An 18,103-nucleotide genomic window follows, 5' to 3' on the forward strand; every position below is an offset into this window, starting at 1 on the left:
CCCGGACCAGAGCTTGAACCCGTGTCCCCTGCATTGGCAGGCGGATTCTTTTTTTTTTTTTTTTTTTTTTTTAATTTGCAGAGACTTAGAATTTTTTTTTTTTTTTTTTTTTTTATTTATTTTTTTGGCTGTGTTGGGTCTTCGTTTCTGTGCGAGGGCTTTCTCCAGTTGTGGCAAGCGGGGACCACTCTTCATCGCGGTGCGCGGGCCTCTCACTATCGCGGCCTCTCTTGTTGCGGAGCACAGGCTCCAGACGCGCAGGCTCAGTAGTTGTGGCTCACGGGCCTAGTTGCTCCGCGGCATGTGGGATCTTCCCAGACCAGGGCTCGAACCCGTGTCCCCTGCATTGGCAGGCAGATTCTCAACCACTGCGCCACCAGGGAAGCCCGGCAGGCGGATTCTTAACCACTGTGCCACCAGGGAAGTCTGACTATTCTTTTAAATTTTTGATTTGCTCTTTAAAAACTACTGGGGTTTGGCACTAAACCATTTGTTATCTTCCCAAGAACCAGAACTTATCTGACAGAGGCAGATAGAATATGTAAGGATTGATGGAGTTACCAATCTGTCATGTTAGAGATGGGCTAAAGAGTAGTTGATTATCCCAGGTAGAGCCAGAGGATCTGAGAACATTTAAAATTCTAGGCTGTTAGAGTTTTGGAGAAGTCACAGGGGACCACTGTTGAGTGTAAATAAGTATCTCTATTGCTGGGATCTTTCCTTTCAAAAACCCTTTAAGAAGTAGACTGTCCACGTTAAGCCTACAGAATCCCTATTTTTGACCTCGTCCTTGCCCTCCATTAATTGTGATTTTTAAGTTCTTTTGTTATCTTTATTAAACATGACCGAGAAAGCAGTAGGAAGGAGTGATGGTTACACCAATGATGATGAGCTGTGTCCCTTTTGATGCTGTTACTTACAAAGTTTGGTTTTGGAGGCATGTGCTTTTTGGCAATTGTTGGTATTGGTGGGGTGGCAGAACTAGGATCATGTGACAGCCTAATTCTGTTGTGCTAGCATTGTGTTCTGTGCCCAGGGCTAGAAAATTCAGCAGTAAATCTTGGGGTGATGCACCTTAGGTAAGGGAAGATTTTCCATAGAAGTTTGGGCAGAGGTACATTTAGACCACAAAGATCCTTTATTTCACCTATTGTAGATATGAAACCAACCCAAACCAAACAGAACTATCCTGAGGTCTTGATAAATGCGTAGACTGAAATTTATATTGCCAAGCCCTTTTCTTATTCTTGCTTGCCAGTGGCTTCATCGTGTTCATGTTTCCCCCATCCTCTGCGCATGGCAGGCTTCGTTTTTTATTCTGAAGTACAGCCGAGTTTGCTTTTTTTCGTTTTGTTTTTAAAGATTTAAGTTTTTAAAATTTATTTTTGGCTGTGTTGGGTCTTCGTTGCTGCGCACAGGCTTTCTCTAATTGTGGCGAGCAGGGGCTACTCTTCGTTGTGGTGCGTGGGCTTCTCCTTGCAGTGGCTTCTCTTGTTGCAGAGCACAGGCTCTAGGTGCGTGGGCTTCAGTAGTTGTGGTGTGCAGGCTCAGTAGTTGTAGCATGCAGGCTCAGTAGTTGTAGCACGCAGGCTCAGTAGTTGTAGCACGCAGGCTCAGTAGTTGTGGCTCACGGGCTTAGTTGCTCTGTGGCATGTGGGATCTTCCCGGACCAGGGCTTGAACCCATGTCCCCAGCATTGGCAGGCAGATTCTTAACCACTGCGCCACCAGGGAAGTCCCTACAGCCAAGTTTTGATTTGTTCTTCCTGTTTCTCCCTTTCTACATTTGAGTAACTCTCTATTTAGAGAGAGTTTCTATGTTTCCTCCTGCCTACATATATGGCCACAGGCTATAGAAAGCCATTTGCCTAGGATAGGATTAAGAGTTAAGATACCCAATTATATTTACTTGAAGAATCTCTTAATTTTAGTGGTCTCTTTGACCCAATTGGCTAGATTTAAAAGGATGAATTTGCATGTATATTGGCTAGATGCTAGCAATCTTGGTTGCTGAAGCTTGGAAATGTCATTACTTTAGAACCCTCTTAGTGTGCTCTGGGATAGAGGGATGGCAACATGTGCTTAAGGCAAGCGAAATATTTGAACATGTGATATCATCAATGCAGAGAAAATCAATAACAAAAATTCAGCCCAAAGAGAACAAGATCACTTCTTATTAGGAATGGCTTATAGCAGCCTATCAGTATTAGAGCTACTGTTGAGGTATTGATCCCGTGTTCCTGGAAAGGGGCTTGCCAAGGCTTGAGCTCCCATGGGAGCTGATTCTGTTCCACTGTTTTTTGCATGTGGGTGGGTAGGGGGGTGGGGGTCTGTCTGTTCAATGGCTTCATAGTTTTTTTCCTGTGTGTGTTTGTGAGTATGCATATGTACCTAATGGCTTCACAGGTTTACCCTTGCATGGCTATGCTGTAATTTATGGACATGTAGTTTCTTTTGAGGCTTTTGGCTTTTGCAGACAGTGTAAAATGAATATTCTTTTAATATCTTTGCATCCTTAGGCAAGTTTATATAAAAGGTAAGTTCCTAACAGTAAATTGCTGGGTTATAGGAGTTGTTATATTTAAAATTGATAGACATTGCCACATTGCCTTACAAAGAATTTTAAACCATTTTATACTTCCCCCAGTAGTCAGTAAGTATGCACTAACCTCCTCCCCCCACCTTAACACCATATTAGAAGCTAGCAAACTTTAAAAATATCTGTGAATCTGATGGGTGAAAAATGTTCTCTTTGATGTGTTGTGAGTGAGATTTAGCATCATTTTGGATGTAGGTATACTGTTATTTTTGTTCTTTTCTGTAGACTGTGTATTTCATTTGCTCATTCCCACTTCCCACTCCTAAAATTGGTCATTCCAATTACAAATCTTTCCTAAGGATTTGTAAGGCTTTTTTGCTTATTAAAGAAATTAATTTTGTTTGTGAAGTATTTTACAAAGATTTCTTCCAATTAGTCATTTGTTTTTTAAAGGTTTTATGGTCTTTGCTGTATATACTTAATTTTAATGAATGGCAAAACTGATGAGAATCTTTCTTAGTATTAAAACACACACTTGCCATATTATGCTAAAGATCCAGTACCATTTGGTGAACATGAAATTTGTAGTATCTTTAGTAAACAGAGATTCCCTGTTAACCCGTTATCTTTAGCAGGGAAAAGAGGATCAGAGCCTTCAGAAAGTTATTATTATTATTTTTAAATCAGTGCAAAACCCAAAAACATTTCCTTGTTTATCACAAATCTTAGCCGGATTTTACCAGTTAACTGAGCATTTAAAAATCCTTCTTGGCGGGGGGCGGGTGGGGGAAATCCTTTGGAGACTTCCCTGGTGGCGCAGTGATGAAGAATCCGCCTGCCAGTGCAGGGGACACAGGTTCGAGCCCTGGTCCGGGAAGATCCCATGTGCCACGGAGCAACTAAGCCCGTGCGCCACAACTACTGAGCCTGCGGTCTAGAGCCCACAAGTCACAACTACTGAGCCCATGTGCCGCAACTACTGAAACCTGTGTGCCACAACTACTGGAGCCCGCTGCCTAGAGCCCGTGCTCCGCAACAAGAGAAGCCACCGCAATGAGAAGCCCGCGCACCGCAACGAAGAGTAACCCCTCTCGTCGCAACTAGAGAAAGCCCACGTGCAACAATGAAGAACCAATGCAGCCAAAAAATAAATTAAAAAAAATAAATTTATTTTTAAAAATCAACAGATTTTTAAAAATAAATAAATAAATAAATAGTCCTTAAATTGGATTTTACCCTCCTCTGCTACTCTCTCCAGCCTTACTCTAGATTACAAATAAAGTATTTGATAGACAGTATTTGAGATTATTTGAAAAGCCTTATATTTTCACTAATAAGAAAGCAGGAGACTGATAACTTGCCACGTAGATGACACACTGAGTCCTATGACTTTTAAACACGTCTCTAATTAGTCACTGGTTTCTCATTTTGTTCATGTCAACAGGTATCCCAGGGTGCGATTTGAGAATGGCTGTGAGGGGAAGCATGAGGTGCTGTGGAAGCAGCCCAGAGGGACACCTAACTGGAACTTAGGGTTGAGGGTGGCCACAGGAAACTTCTACAAGGAAGTGTGATATCTCATCTAAAGGGTGGGTAGGAGTTAGAAGAAGGGCAGGTAGAGTATTCCAGGTAGGTGAGAGAGAGCTTGGCATGTCTGAAGAATTTAAATGTGTGTGGATGGATCATAGCATGGAAGATAGCAGAGTGACCATGGTCAGTGAAGTAATGGCAATGGCTGGGCTCTAGCAGGGAGAGTGTGCAAAATTAGAAGAGAAGGAAGCCTCTGGCAGAAGAGTCCTGAAGAGACCATGTAGAACCTTCAAATTAGAGCACTTTTTCCCCTGGAAGTATTGTGGAAGTTCTCACTTTGTGTTTTTCCCTGGAAGCATTGTGTTTATTTTGTGCTGTTACTTTTTCAGGTTGAGTAGTCTTTTGTAGGAACCTTTGTCACATCATGTCTAGGGACTAAAATGTGCCTTGAGATGCCACCAGCAATGTGAGAGAGACATATTTCATCCCTTCCCAGCTGGGAAGAGTTGGAATGGAGTTAGAGAATGGAGAGGTGGTAGGGTATGGGCAAGGAATTGGTGGACGTATGTACCAACCACAGAACTGAGACCTAGTGTCATCTGTGGCAAAGGTATCGGTGGTTGAGAGCTGTGGATTTGTTTTAGGAGAATGCTTACTCTTTCTGAGGCAGGAGATAGTTCGTTGGAAGGAAAAAAAAAAGTTTGTTCTTCCAGGGGTCACCACCAAAATGGGTAAAATCCTCCAGGAAATTCTAGTTCTTAATACTTAAAAAAAAAAAATCTATTACAAACTTAAATGTAATTTCCTGTATGACTTTTACTTACTGCTCTGACCCACTGTTACGTCATTCCGAACTCCTGTCAAGCCTGGCACAATACAGGGTCTTGCTGAATTAGGGGTTGCTCTGAATTATTTTATCTCAGATTAGAAACCCTCTGAGAGAAGGATTATGGCTAATCCTGCCTACTCCAGTGGATGCAGAGTGCTCAGTAAAGATTGTCTAAATAGATAGAAGTCTGTCCACGCAGGAGGGAGGCGGAATGGCTTCTTCATGCTTCTCTTAAAGATTGGTTTTAAAAGCCCTTTCATTGTCTCAGCCAAAACTGTGTTGCTTAGAGGCAGTCCCAGCTAATAACCTTTGCCTCTCCTCAATTCAGCTGATATTTACTAGTTGAGGAGAAGCTTTATGTTGAAACCCCAAACATGCCATATCTTTTTCTTAGAAAGCCCTTTTGTCGCTGTGTAGCAGGGGCATACATATCAACATTGAGTGAGTCTGGGTGGTCTCTCTGCGTAGTGGAATAGAGTCTCTCAATTAGATGGGAACCGAGAGTCACTTATTTTAAAGATTCATTGGGCAAATTTACTTTGGCCTAGCCAAAACTAGAAATACAAAATCATAGCAGCCTTAATATCAAAGAGAAGTAAGATCTTGTTTTATAGATCAGCAAGCCTTCTACTTTCATCAAGCTCATTATTACGTTTGTAAGTGTGTGTACTCACCCCTATTATATTTTAAATTATTGGAACCGTAAACTTGCTATTTGGACTGGTTTTTTTTTTTTTTTCTTTTTTTTTAAGGGATGCTTTGATTTAGAAGGTAGTCTGTCTAGTATAACCTGAAAACTTCAGTAAGTAACTGCTTCTGAACTGCTCCCTACTGATTAATGAGGCATAAGCCTCTATTTCCTACAGTAACAAGAAAGACAAATTGATTTTTAAGGTAGTTTGACAAAGAATTAACAGATTCATGTTGTGTGAATTTTGCTGTGTGAATGTAATTCCCTCAAAAGTCAAGTTTAAGGATTTGCTTTTATATAACTTTCTAAGTATTATAAATCCTTCTACCCAAATTGAGGATGTTGCAGGGAATTAGGCTCTCATGAGGTTATTGAGCCCAACCTTTGGATTTCAGATAACAGATGTTTTCTGGAGTAAATGATCTATTAGAAACACCCCCAAAAATGTAGCTAGGTACAATGACAAATTTTACTAGGTTTACTTCAAAGTGAGTGCTTGAGTATCTAAGAAATGTACTGAGACCTTCCTGATTTAAGCATTAATTATGAGGTCAGTTTGATTTTTTTTTTTAAATTCAGTTTTAGCCACCTTTGCCTTAGATCCTGGTATTTTGATCTTTGAGATTGTCAGTAACTAATTATACTTGTCAAGTTCTCTTCTGACTGATGGCCATGAATAAATCACAGTTTATTCCTACAGGTAGAAATGCTCATATTTTCTCAGTTTTTGTTGAGATTCTTTTTTTTTCCCCTTAAACCCATTAATATTAGTGGATTACTTAACTTTATTGACAGTACAGTTGGAGGAAAAGGTAAGGGATGTGACCCTGACCAGATTTGATAGGGACCATATCAATGTGTCAGTTATATTTCAACTTTTAATTTTAAGTCCTTTTTTGTCTCCTTTCTGTCTTCTGCTAAATAACCTGTATCCATCAATATTCCTTCTCTTTTCTTCTAATAGCCCAGAGTTGGAGGCAAAGGGACAAGTGTCATTGTCTCCATTTAACAGATGGGGGATAAGAGAGAGATTGAGTAACAAATGTACATTAAAAGGCACTCAGAAAGCGTGTAACCACATCTCCCCATCCCCGGCTATTTATCTACTATGCTGACTTATGTACTGATGGCATATCCATACCAGAATGTCTTGAGGGCGACCATGGGTAGAGGAACAGTGGGTAAATTCCTTTGCCCATTTGTATCTCTTCTGTAATTACTATATGTTTTACAGAAAGAGCCACATTTGTTGACTGGGCATTTTGTAAGGAAAAACTTTTAATATATTTCGTAGTTTAACCTAGCTGATGTCTTACTAGGTATTTCTAAGCACATGGCTAGCTATCTCTACCTGGGATAACTACCTTTGTCCCTTTTCTTTCAAATACCATCCATTTTGATTCTGCTTAGAATGTTCCCCAATGCAAATGTCCACTCAGCCCCCTGACCTCTGAACAAATGCTGATTTACATACCTCTCTCAGAGTGGCTGATAGGTTCTTTTCTGTGCAATACAATTGCGTTAAGCTTAGCCTAGAATTTTAAGTAATCTTACAAAGCATACTTATTTGGCCTGTATAATATAATATATACTGTATATATATACTGTTAACAGTATATATTATAATATATACTGTTAACTGAAGTAATCTGACAAAGCATTCTTATTTGAGCTATATAAAAATACGTTATTAACTCCTATCCATCATGGTACATCTTAGTTCTAAAACTTGTTGTTTCACATTGTTTTAGTGCCAGGTGCCATCTTTCACATTTTGACATTCTTCGTATCTCAGAGTTCTTCAAAATCAGGTATAACCTGTTCTTGCTTGCAGTTCTTGGAGAGCTGGTTCATTAATGAAATTGTTGTATGCTGAACCTTTTTTTTTTTTTTAACATCTTTATTGGAGTATAATTGCTTTACAATGGTGTGTTAGTTTCTGCTTTATAACAAAGTGAGTCAGCTATACATACACATATATCCCTGTATCTCCTCCCTCTTGCGTCTCCCTCCCAGCCTCCCTATCCCACCCCTCTAGGTGGTCACAAAGCCACCAAGCTGGTCTTCTGTGCTATGCAGCTGCTTCCCACTAGCTATCTATTTTACATTTGGTAGTATATATATTAGTCCATGCCACTCTCTCACTTCGTCCCAGCTTACCCTTCCCCCCACGCCGTGTCCTCAAGTCCATTCTCTACATCTGCTTCTTTATTCCTGTACTGCCCATAGGTTCTTCATAACCATTTTTTTTTTCCTTTAGATTCCATGTATATGTGTTAGCATACGGTATTTGTTTTTCTCTTTCTGACTTACTTCACTCTGTAGGACAGACTCTAGGTCCATCCACCTCACTACAAATAACTCAATTTCGTTTCTTTTTATGGCTGAGTAATATTCCATTGTATGTATGTGCCACATCTTCTTTATCCGTTCATCTGTCGATGGACACTTAGGTTGCTTCCATGTCCTGGCTATTGTAAATAGAGCTGCAGTGAACATTGTGGTACATGACTCTTTTTGAATTATGGTTTTCTCAGGGTATATACCCAGTAGTGGGGTTGCTGGGTCATATGGTAGTTCTATTTGTAGTTTTTAAAGGAACCTCCATACTGTTCTCCATAGTGGCTGTATCAGTTTACATTCCCACCAACAGTTGTATGCTGAACCTTGAATTAAAGTATAAATTTAATTTTTCAAGCAGAACTTTAAGCAAAAGTCTCACCTCTTGACTTCTCTTATTTTGGCAGAACTCCCTCAATTTCCATCATGAAATAATATGGAGCCCCTAAGAGTTGTAAAATTAGGTTTTTATGAACAAAGCCACATGGTGCTCTCCCCAACCACCTGTATGTCCCAACTTGGGGCTAAAAAAATTGATTTTTCCATGTTGATCTGAGCTTAGTTATTGACTATCATTACATTTCCTTGTAAATTACTGCAATGTGCATCTCTTTCCTTGTTTTCCAGGCTGGACGTAAAGAAAGAAGTGATGCACTCAATTCTGCAATAGATAAAATGACCAAGAAGACCAGGGACTTGCGTAGGCAGGTAAGCTGGAAGAAGTGTTGATTGCTTTCCCAAGTTCTCAATTTTGTTGTTTTGGTTAAAATCCCAACAAATACTGGGCACATATTCTTTCTTGAGTTAACGGATGAATTTTCATAGAAAACTGACTTTGTTTTTTGCTAATAAGCTTCTAAATGGCTAATAAAATCTCTTGGGGACCTGGAATAATACAGTCCCACTGGAATGGACTGAATAAATTAGCTCTAGTGTGAAAAGGATGTTTAGGTAAGAAAATCAATTTAAAATGACTTGGGGATCTGTGAAAATACCCTGAAGGATCTTGTGATGTTAACTTACAAACAATAGAGACAGAAATTGAAGTTATTTATTTGACTTGCCCCATTCTGATTTTGATCCTTGATGGAAATGTGTTTCTAGTACAAATATGGTGGATATAGAGGTATTTGGGGCCGTCAGTTTTCTGAGTTAGTAAGTACAGAGGGTCTTTCTCTTCATTTAATGTTAAATAATCCCATTAACATTTTAGAATTAAATTGAGATTTAGTCTTTAAGAAAAAGTTGGATTGAATTTGTAAAACAGTGTATTAAGACTTAAAAAGAAGTTGTAATAGTAATACAAACAATCTCCTGACTTAGTGGAGAAACATTTTATTGTTCATGTCTGATATAAAGCAGAATTAAAGATGGACTGTATCTATACATCTTCCTTTTGGTAAAGTAGTATCACAAATGGTTATAAAGATAACCTTTCAATTTTAAGGTTCATAGTGTGCTCACCCTGTTCAGATAAACCAGAAAGTGCTTTTTTTCTCCCTTCTCAGTTTTATTTAGCCAATCAGGCTGATTATATATATATTTCAAGGCTATGTGCCAATTCAATCTAGAGCTGTTTTCTGTTCAGTTTTTTATTATTCCTTTAAGATACAAGCTTTAGTTTTGTAATTCCCAAGAAAAAAAGGATTTTATTTTGAAAACTGAGATTCTGTTGCTGAAATGCTGTAACTGTAGTATAAGCTGTTATCTCCACAATTGTGTTTCCTGTGTTGCAGATTATATAACTGCATGGCTTACATGAGGGGTCCTCATATAAGTGCAGCCAAACTGTCATGAGCTTCCATTAGATTTAAAAGTGCCAGAGAAAAAAAGCAATCTAGCTTCTTGGTAGAAATAAAATCAAATTTTTACAATTTAATTATTAGCTCCGCAAAGCTGTCATGGACCATGTTTCAGATTCATTTCTGGAAACCAACGTTCCACTTTTAGTATTGATTGAAGCTGCAAAGAATGGAAATGAGAAAGAAGTTAAAGAATATGCCCAAGTTTTCCGTGAACATGCCAACAAATTAATTGAGGTAAGTGTATTAGCAGTTTTATTAATTATGTGTAACTTGGTGGACTGTGGTGATTTTTAACCACAGTATTTAATCAGAAAAATTTAGGGGCTCATCTAATGTACAATATGTGTAAGATGAAAGTCTTTCATTATTAACGTCTATCCAAAACTACCATTTTGGTCAGTTTACATTAATTACATACATAATTAAATATAGGTAGTCTTTATCCTGGAAACTTAACATCTCCACTTAGTGTTAATGCAAATAAAGATAGATCATGACATGCTTAAACTCAGAAGACACTGTAGAAAGTAGTGGCTAGAAGCTGGAGCTTAGGAGTCATACTGCCTGGGCTTGCATCCTGGCAAATTGCTGAACCCCTCTGAATTCCCATTTCTTACTGTAAAATGAAGATACTAATCATGCCTATCTAGGGATTATTTTGAGATCTCAAAGAGATGATGTATGTCAAGTGCTTAACCCTTTGCCTGAGACACAGACTTAGCTCCATCATCTTGTTTTAAAATTGTAGAACTTGGGAATTCCCAGGTGGTCCAGTGGTTAAGACTCTGCGCTTTCACTGCCGAGGGCGCAGGTTCAATCCCTGGTTGGGGAACTAAGGTCCCACAAGCCAGGTCACATGGCACAGCCAAAAAAAAAAAATTGAAGAAACTGAGCCCTAATGTGCTGCTAATTAGATATGTTTGAACAGTAGACATCTGTATGTTAGTGGTTGGTTTTTTTGGCAACAAGAAGAAAGAGTGAGTTGCTGTTTAATTTCCAGATAAGTTAGGCTTGCCTCCTACCTTTTGATTACTGAAATTATGTTACTGTTTAATTGATTCCATTATTACTTTATTTCAAAAATTTGACACACTGTAAGCATATACCCAACTTATTTAATTTTGTAACCCTAATGTAAAACATCTAATATTTGGAAGAGATATTCCGTAGACCATTTGGTAAGTTGGTCATTATGTAAGAACAGAAAATGGGCCTTTTATGTATAATGTGTTTCTTGTACATTTGGATTTATAGTGACATTAGGCCAGGTTAGTACCATAAAAATATTCTAAGGAAAACATCAGTTATCACATTAAATGTGTTACTAATTTTAAATCTAGTTTTCTTTGAACATTAATTGTTACTGTCATCTCAATTAATTATGTGCAAAATACGTAGGTCAGTCTGCTATTCAAGTCACTGATTCTGGCATTTGGTTAGAAGACTTGCATTTTGTGTCTCCATTAAGCATAATCTTTTCACAGTAGTCATATGACTGCATGAGGTGTAACCTCCAAATGTACAAAGATTGTCTTCACAAAGATTGTCTTCAGGAAGCCAACCTCCTGTAAGTAACCTACATCTTAGAAAGCGTGCCTGTGAGGCAGGAAGCAAGAACACTGCCAGCCCATGGCCTTGGGTAACAGGTAGCAGTAATGGCATGGGAAAGGGCATCTGAAAGAGTATGGCAGGCTGAACCTCACAGGGCAGCCCTTTTCTGTTCTACAGCTGGAGGGCTCTTTATAAGGACCTGCCATACAGTCCTCAGCCTCTCCATCCAACAGAACTGACACTTGTTGAGCACCTGCTGTGTACCATGTATATGCAAATACAATGTACTTTCCACATTCTCAGGTAAGGAAACAGGCTTAGAGAGGTTAAGTAACTTGCATTCCTCCCACAATGAGGGCTGTGCCACTCAAGCCTACTGGCGTAGTGGACAGCCTTATGCCCAGTAAGAAGCACTAGATGGACCTGGTGGGTTTGGAGACCTTGCTCCAGGAACTTTGTCCATGCTTATACTTTTTATTTCATTCTGAACTAACCAAGGGCCCCTTAATGTTTAGATTTTGATAGTCCCTGTCACAACTCACTTCTGACTCCTTTCTCACCTCTCTCCCCTCTCCATGCCCTCCACCCCCATCATCCCACACACATAATATATGTGTATTAAATGACACATGGCTTTTCATTGCTTGAGGCATAACCAAAGGCCTTGTAGTATCATTCTGCAAACATTTAAATTACATTTATGGTAATAGAGATCCTAGGGTATATAATTGCATGTGTGCATGGAAAGGAAATGAATTTTTAAAGTGTTTGTTATAGAAGCCTCAAATTCCTGATTCAAGGCAGAACTTCATTCTTCAATGACAAGCCTTCTCCTCCCCACACTAGTACTTTTGTATTATAATGAAACACTGAATTAGTGAGAGACTTGTTTTAAGCAAAGGTAAAATACTTTATTGTGATTATTTTGTTAATCTCCTGACATCTTCCTTTCTTTTTATTAGTTCCCCCTCTTAAGTGGAGTAAATTTCTGCAGGCCAACTTCGGTTTTAGGGGCCATTTGCCATTTTTCCTGGGGTTTAGGGGGAGTAAGGGTGCTATGTGAAAGATGGGAAGGGCTGGTGGTGATAGGCCTCTGGCAGGAAAGGAAGGGCTCAGATTCTGCAGCCACTGAGAATTCTGCCAGATATGTTTGTCCTCCTAAAATATTGAAATACAATTCTATCACTAACCACCTGGAATTAGCACAGACTCCACAGGTAAAGGGCATAATTTCCAGTAAGATTGCCCTCACTATAGATGCCAACTGCAAGTTAGGGGAGTCCCCAGCCCACCTGTACTTCTGACCCAACTGTCTACAAATTCAAGGGTTCCCATGACCTCTCATCCCTTCTTCACAAGACTGCCCTCATTTCAAATGCCAGCTGCAAGTTTGAGGGTCCCCAGTCCACCTGCTCTTCTGATCAACTAGCTACAAATTTGGAGGGTTTCCGTGGCCCACTTCAGGTTCAGTAATTTGACAGGACAACTCATAGAATTCAGGAGAGTGCTATCCTTATGACTGCATTTTATTGTAAAGGATACAAATCAGGTCCATCCAAATGAAGAGACACATAGGGTAAAGTGTGGGAAGGTCTCAAAGACAGAGTTTCCTGTCCTCTCCCCGTGGATCAGGGTATGTCACTCTCCTGGCACATTGATGGTTCAGCCAGGAAGCTCCACTGAGTTTCAGCATCCAGAGTTTTTACTGAGATTTCATTACGTAGGTATGATTGATAGAATCCCTTCCTTCCGTGGACCTTGGTTTTTCCTGAAAGCCCCCATCCTCTAATCACATGGTTGGCATGGTGGCCTCCCCATCCTCAGTCATCTCATTAGTCTAACATATATAGGGGCTCACCTGGAGTTACCTCGTTAGCATAAATGATGAATAAGAAAGACACTCCTGTCACTCCTGAAATCTCTCAAGGATTTAGAAGTTTCCTCCCAGGAATCCAGTGCAAAGACCAGACATTTTTTTATTATACAACACCTCCCCATCTTGCAGGATTGTGGAGGGCATGGTTTTCGGGTAGCTTGCTACCCAGCCATGAACACCACATGGAAGAGGTAAGACAGGGCAGGTTTGTTTCCTACAGCTTTATGTAGATCCTGTTTGTGGCCATTTACCCAGTGATTTACCACTTGTTTTATCTGGTGTTCCTTGCATTGTTTGGTTTTGCTTTTCCCTGGAGGTTCACCCGTTAGGAGCCCAGTTTTCTGATTGAGTCCATCTCTTCTCTCCGAAGTGAATGGTTCTTATAGAATCATTGGTTCTCCCTCTGGTGTATAAACCCGCTTCTGTTTAATATCCGTGTATTGACACTTACCTTTCTTAGACTCATTCTGTAGTGGGAAGCTCCCTCCTTCCAGAGGCAGCACCTTCCACTGGTGGATTCTCTGGTTGTTAGGAAAGGGGAGCCACAGTCTCCTTCTCTGGAACACTCCCTGTCCATCTTTTTACTGCTGCACACAAATGAATTGAGAGGAGCTACAGGTGAAAATAGACACCTGATTTCAAAGATGTGGCATGGAAAAAGAATGTAAAAGATTTCATTATCTTTTTTATTGATTACATGTTGAAATATATTATCTTGAGATTAAATATTATTTTTTCTAATCTCACCTCTTAATGTGGCTCACATTGTATTCCTGTTGGACAGCACTAGTCTAGCTGATTTCCTCAGGCCTTTGAGAGGCTCTCTTCATTTTGCCTCTTCTCTGAATGCTCGCCACTTAAGTGCCAGTCCTTATTGAACACCTGCTGCAAGAGCGGGCGGATGGAGATAGAGCAGCCAAAGCTTCCATTGGCTTTTGGGCAGTGACCTCACAGTCAGTCAGCTTCAGGATTTTGCTTCCAGAGGTGCTGCTGCTCAATTCCATCTTCTCCATCCTGGTCTGTGTGGGTGCAGTTGGTTGTTTGGCTCTCTGTTTTGACACTCATCCAGTATAAACTTCTTAGATTCAGTCTAGTGTTTTGTCCTGTCAGGACTATTGCTGGCATTGCTCTTCGTATTATTGACAGCCCCTTCCAAACTTGTATCATTTCTTTCTTTTTTAAAAAATAAGCATGTCTTTTCTCCTTTTATCTAATATGTTTATAAAATACTGTCTAAGACAACCCATAGGATAGAACCTTTCTTTCAGCTTGCCACTAGAAATCATTGTGTTGATTGTACAGTTCTTTGTATACAGTTAGCCGTTCAGCCAGTTACAAATTCCTTAATTTTTGTCTTGATCTCTGTCCCTGCCCACCCCGGCCAAATAAAATAGTGTAAAAAGGTTATGCTCTAATTTGGGTTGTCATGTAAAGTTGCTTCAAATGTATTAATAGTTTCTGAGTAGTATTAGGGATAGCATCCGCAGAGAAATGGGAATCTTATGGTACCTTCTCTGTATACCACATTATGGAAATACAAGATTAGCTTGAAGAATAAAAACCACATACTGACTCGTGAGGTTTTATGAGCAGAAGTGAATTTCTCCAGCCCCTCTGTGTTGGCATAGTGTTTGGAAGGCTGTGTGGTGCCTGCTGCCTGTTGGATCCTTATTAAATGACTGTGATTTTACTTGGGAAAGCAAATAACAGAGTGTTTGCTGTGTGGTTGCTCTTATTTTCTCAGGGTCTGACTAGGACCTCTGACTGCCTCACACTACAGTTGTCAGTGGGATCTATTACCTCCCCACATGGTATTGAATCCCCTTTTCTTATGTGAAGGGTACATAGAGGTTGTGCGTCTCAAGGCCAGTGAGTAGGGGAGCAGGAGCTGAGGGTCAGTATTGATGAGCTGGTGGCCCTTCTGTTCACCATTTTCTTCTGTTCTGGAATATAGCACTGAGGGCTTTTCTTTCATGTTTATGAAAGGGCATGGCCATGCTTCAAGGTAACGATAACACCTTTTATACTTGACTCTTTCTCCCATATCAAGTTAATGATTTCTTTATGTTGCTTGTCAGTTTAGTGTATTGAGGTGAAAAATTTATTTTCTGTCAGAAATATTAACCTTTTTGTCAATAATGCAACACCCATGTGTCCTTTTTAATTGCTTCATTCTTTGCCTACCTCCTTTGCTGTGAGTAGCTTAATAGCTAAAGAGCAATCAGTTTTCCCTTTTTAATTTTGCTGTCTTCTGGTTCCTTTTTCAATTTCATGAATTGAAAGTGAAATAGGAAAAATACAATTCATGAAATCTTGCCTGTAAAAACTGTCTATCATTTAGTATCCCTTTCCCCTCAGCCCGAGACACTGTACAATAAGATAGTATTTTGTTCATTGCCTTGTGAATTAAGAACCAAAAAGTAAATGTAACTGGTATGATTTTCAACTGGATTATCATTACTTGCTATGCCCCCACCACCACCACCCCAGGACCAAGTATTTCCCATTATCCAGGACTTCATAGGGTGTGGCTTTATTGGCTTGAAATGCGTATTTTAACTGCAAATTGAATGATCTGCATTATAACTTTTATTCTGTGTTGTGCTTATAATATGCAGTAAAGTGACCTTGAAGAAACCTCTGTAAGGGGCATTTGAATTAAACACTGACCTTATACGATCTGCCTGTGACATCTTGGATATTTTCTCAGTACCTCTGTACAATCCTATAGGTTGAAGTTCTTGCAAATGGCACATCAAATGAAGCTTCAGTTTTCCAGGACTGTAGGATGTTTGCATGAAAGCAGTTGGGTATTCTTAGGGAAGAATGCTGACCTTGGAATCAAGAAGAATTTCCTGAGCATATTGAGCTTGGTTTTCTCACATTTTCAAGGGTGTGTAATTTCCCATGCATGGGGTTGTGTAAGACCAAAGTGTCTTCCCTGTACTATTTTAACACCTTAACACCAAGCTTTTTTGGCTGAACTTAACTACCTAGTCAAATTTTGGGATGGTCAGGTGAAGGCGATGGATGTATCTTGTTCTCAAGGAACATTGAGATTCTTTTCTCTTGGAGTGTTGGCAGGAACAATTAAGGAAGCACTCTGCCCAACTCTGGCCCTGCTTCAGAAAAGAGTGTAGGCCCTCCTATTGCCTCACCAGTAGAGCTGATGGACTAGTGTTTAGACAGGCACCCTTCCTAGCTTTATTGACAGATTATTCAGGAGACTAGACAGAAATAGGGAACTTTTTAAGTGATCAGTATAATATGTAAATGGAAGTGATGACAATATCACCTGGGTGGTTATCTACACATGAAAGCCTTTTTAAAAATATCAAATAGCCAAGTTGTTTAAAATAGTTTATGATGTTTTAGTAAATTCACAATTTCTAATCCTGTTACTAGAGATACTTATATCCTGCCTCTTCCTAAAATTAGATTTGGCATGGCTTATTTTGAACAAAATCATGTAAGATAAAATAAGGTAGATGTAGAAAATCAGGATGTAGGAGAGAAATAATACACAATTACGAGCTATAATTGCCATGCTTGAGTTTGGTTGTGGCACTGCACTTCCTGGTAGCATGGAGGAAAGGAAGACACACAATCAGTTGTGTATTCTTGTCTTTAGAATGGAAGAAGTATGCCCATTTTTTCATGGGAAATAAGCCTATCGTAAAATGTTAAAAAAATTCCTTACTTGGGACTTTTACATAAGGGGCAGTGAATGATTTAATACATAGGGTCCTCAACATTTTAATAATAAATGTAGTGACAGAGTCCACATGATCTTTTTTTCTTGTAAATTCCCTCTAAAATGGCAAGGTCATAACGTTCAGTTGACGCTGAGTTGAGTTCCAAAGAGCTGTGATGAGGAGCTAACCCAGCATGTGGCCTTCAGCCTCCCAGTAACAATATTAGGAGAACTGAGGGCTGTGAGTCTGTGAGTCCAGTGCTTCCTCCTGATCATCCCAGTGTAGCTTTCTTTCTTTTTTAAAATAATGTTCAGCCTTCCTGTTTCTTTGTGTTTTAAATGTATCCTGTAAAGAGCATATGTTTAGTTATTGTTATTCAGGTTAGCAGGGGGTTTTTTTCCTGTTAATTAGGGAGTTTTGTACACACACATTTATTATCATTATAACATGTGGATTCATTCTTACCATTGCATTTTTGTTCTCTCTTTCCCCTTCTTAACCCACTGCTTCCATTCCTCCTCCTCTATTTCTAACTCTCCTTCCCTCTTTTGGATTGATTGAGTCCTCCCACTTCCTTCTATTCCCCACCCCCCCTTCTCATTTGGAAACCATACACTCCATTTTATTTGTAGCAACTCTGGATATTTTAAGCATGCATGTTTAATTCAGAGGTTGAGGTTAAGTAGTATCTTTTCCTCCTTCTGAAACAATATGAGAATCTTAGAATGCCTTGACTTTAGTTATTCTCTAACTTAGATATTATTGTTGTACAGTATTTTGGTTCTCTTAATTTTTAGCCCCATGAGTTAGACACTGTTGGTATTGCTTTATTCACTTATTTCAACTTTTACATAAAATTTACCTGATACCATATTTTCATTGCTTCCATTTCTTCTTGCATATTAAACCTTCCTTCTGGGATTGCTTCCTTTTTTCCTGAAGCATCTTTATTAAACACCTTTAGTTGAGGCAGGAAAGATCTGTCTGGAGTAAATGCTCTGAGATTGGTTTTGGCTTTGTTTTGTCTTAGTGTCTTTATTTTGGCTTAATTCTTGAAAAAATAATTTTATTGGATGTATAGTCCTAGGATGATTCCCCCCCCCACTCCTCCCTTCAGAGATTTGAAAATATTGTTACCCTATCTCTGGCTTCCATTGTTGCTGCTGAGAAATCAGCAGTCAGTCTCACTGAGATTTCTTTGTAGATAATTTGTATTTACTTTCTGGCTGTTTTTAAAATCACCTTTGT

At 39.4% G+C, this 18,103-nt stretch overlaps 1 protein-coding gene across 1 annotated transcript in view; it reads left to right on the plus strand.

Moving 5' to 3' along the window:
* The window catches only part of CTNNA1 (catenin alpha 1), a 185,966-nt gene that overhangs the window by 129,229 nt on the left and 38,634 nt on the right, over window positions 1–18,103 (plus strand). Inside the window, exons 8-9 of the mRNA XM_036845650.1 lie at window positions 8,556–8,636; window positions 9,815–9,967. Of these exons, the coding sequence (XP_036701545.1) occupies window positions 8,556–8,636; window positions 9,815–9,967 (234 nt within the window). The remainder of the gene's footprint in view (window positions 1–8,555; window positions 8,637–9,814; window positions 9,968–18,103) is intronic.

This window comes from Balaenoptera musculus, chromosome 3, assembly GCF_009873245.2.
Source record: "Balaenoptera musculus isolate JJ_BM4_2016_0621 chromosome 3, mBalMus1.pri.v3, whole genome shotgun sequence".
NCBI classification, from domain to species: domain Eukaryota; kingdom Metazoa; phylum Chordata; class Mammalia; order Artiodactyla; family Balaenopteridae; genus Balaenoptera; species Balaenoptera musculus.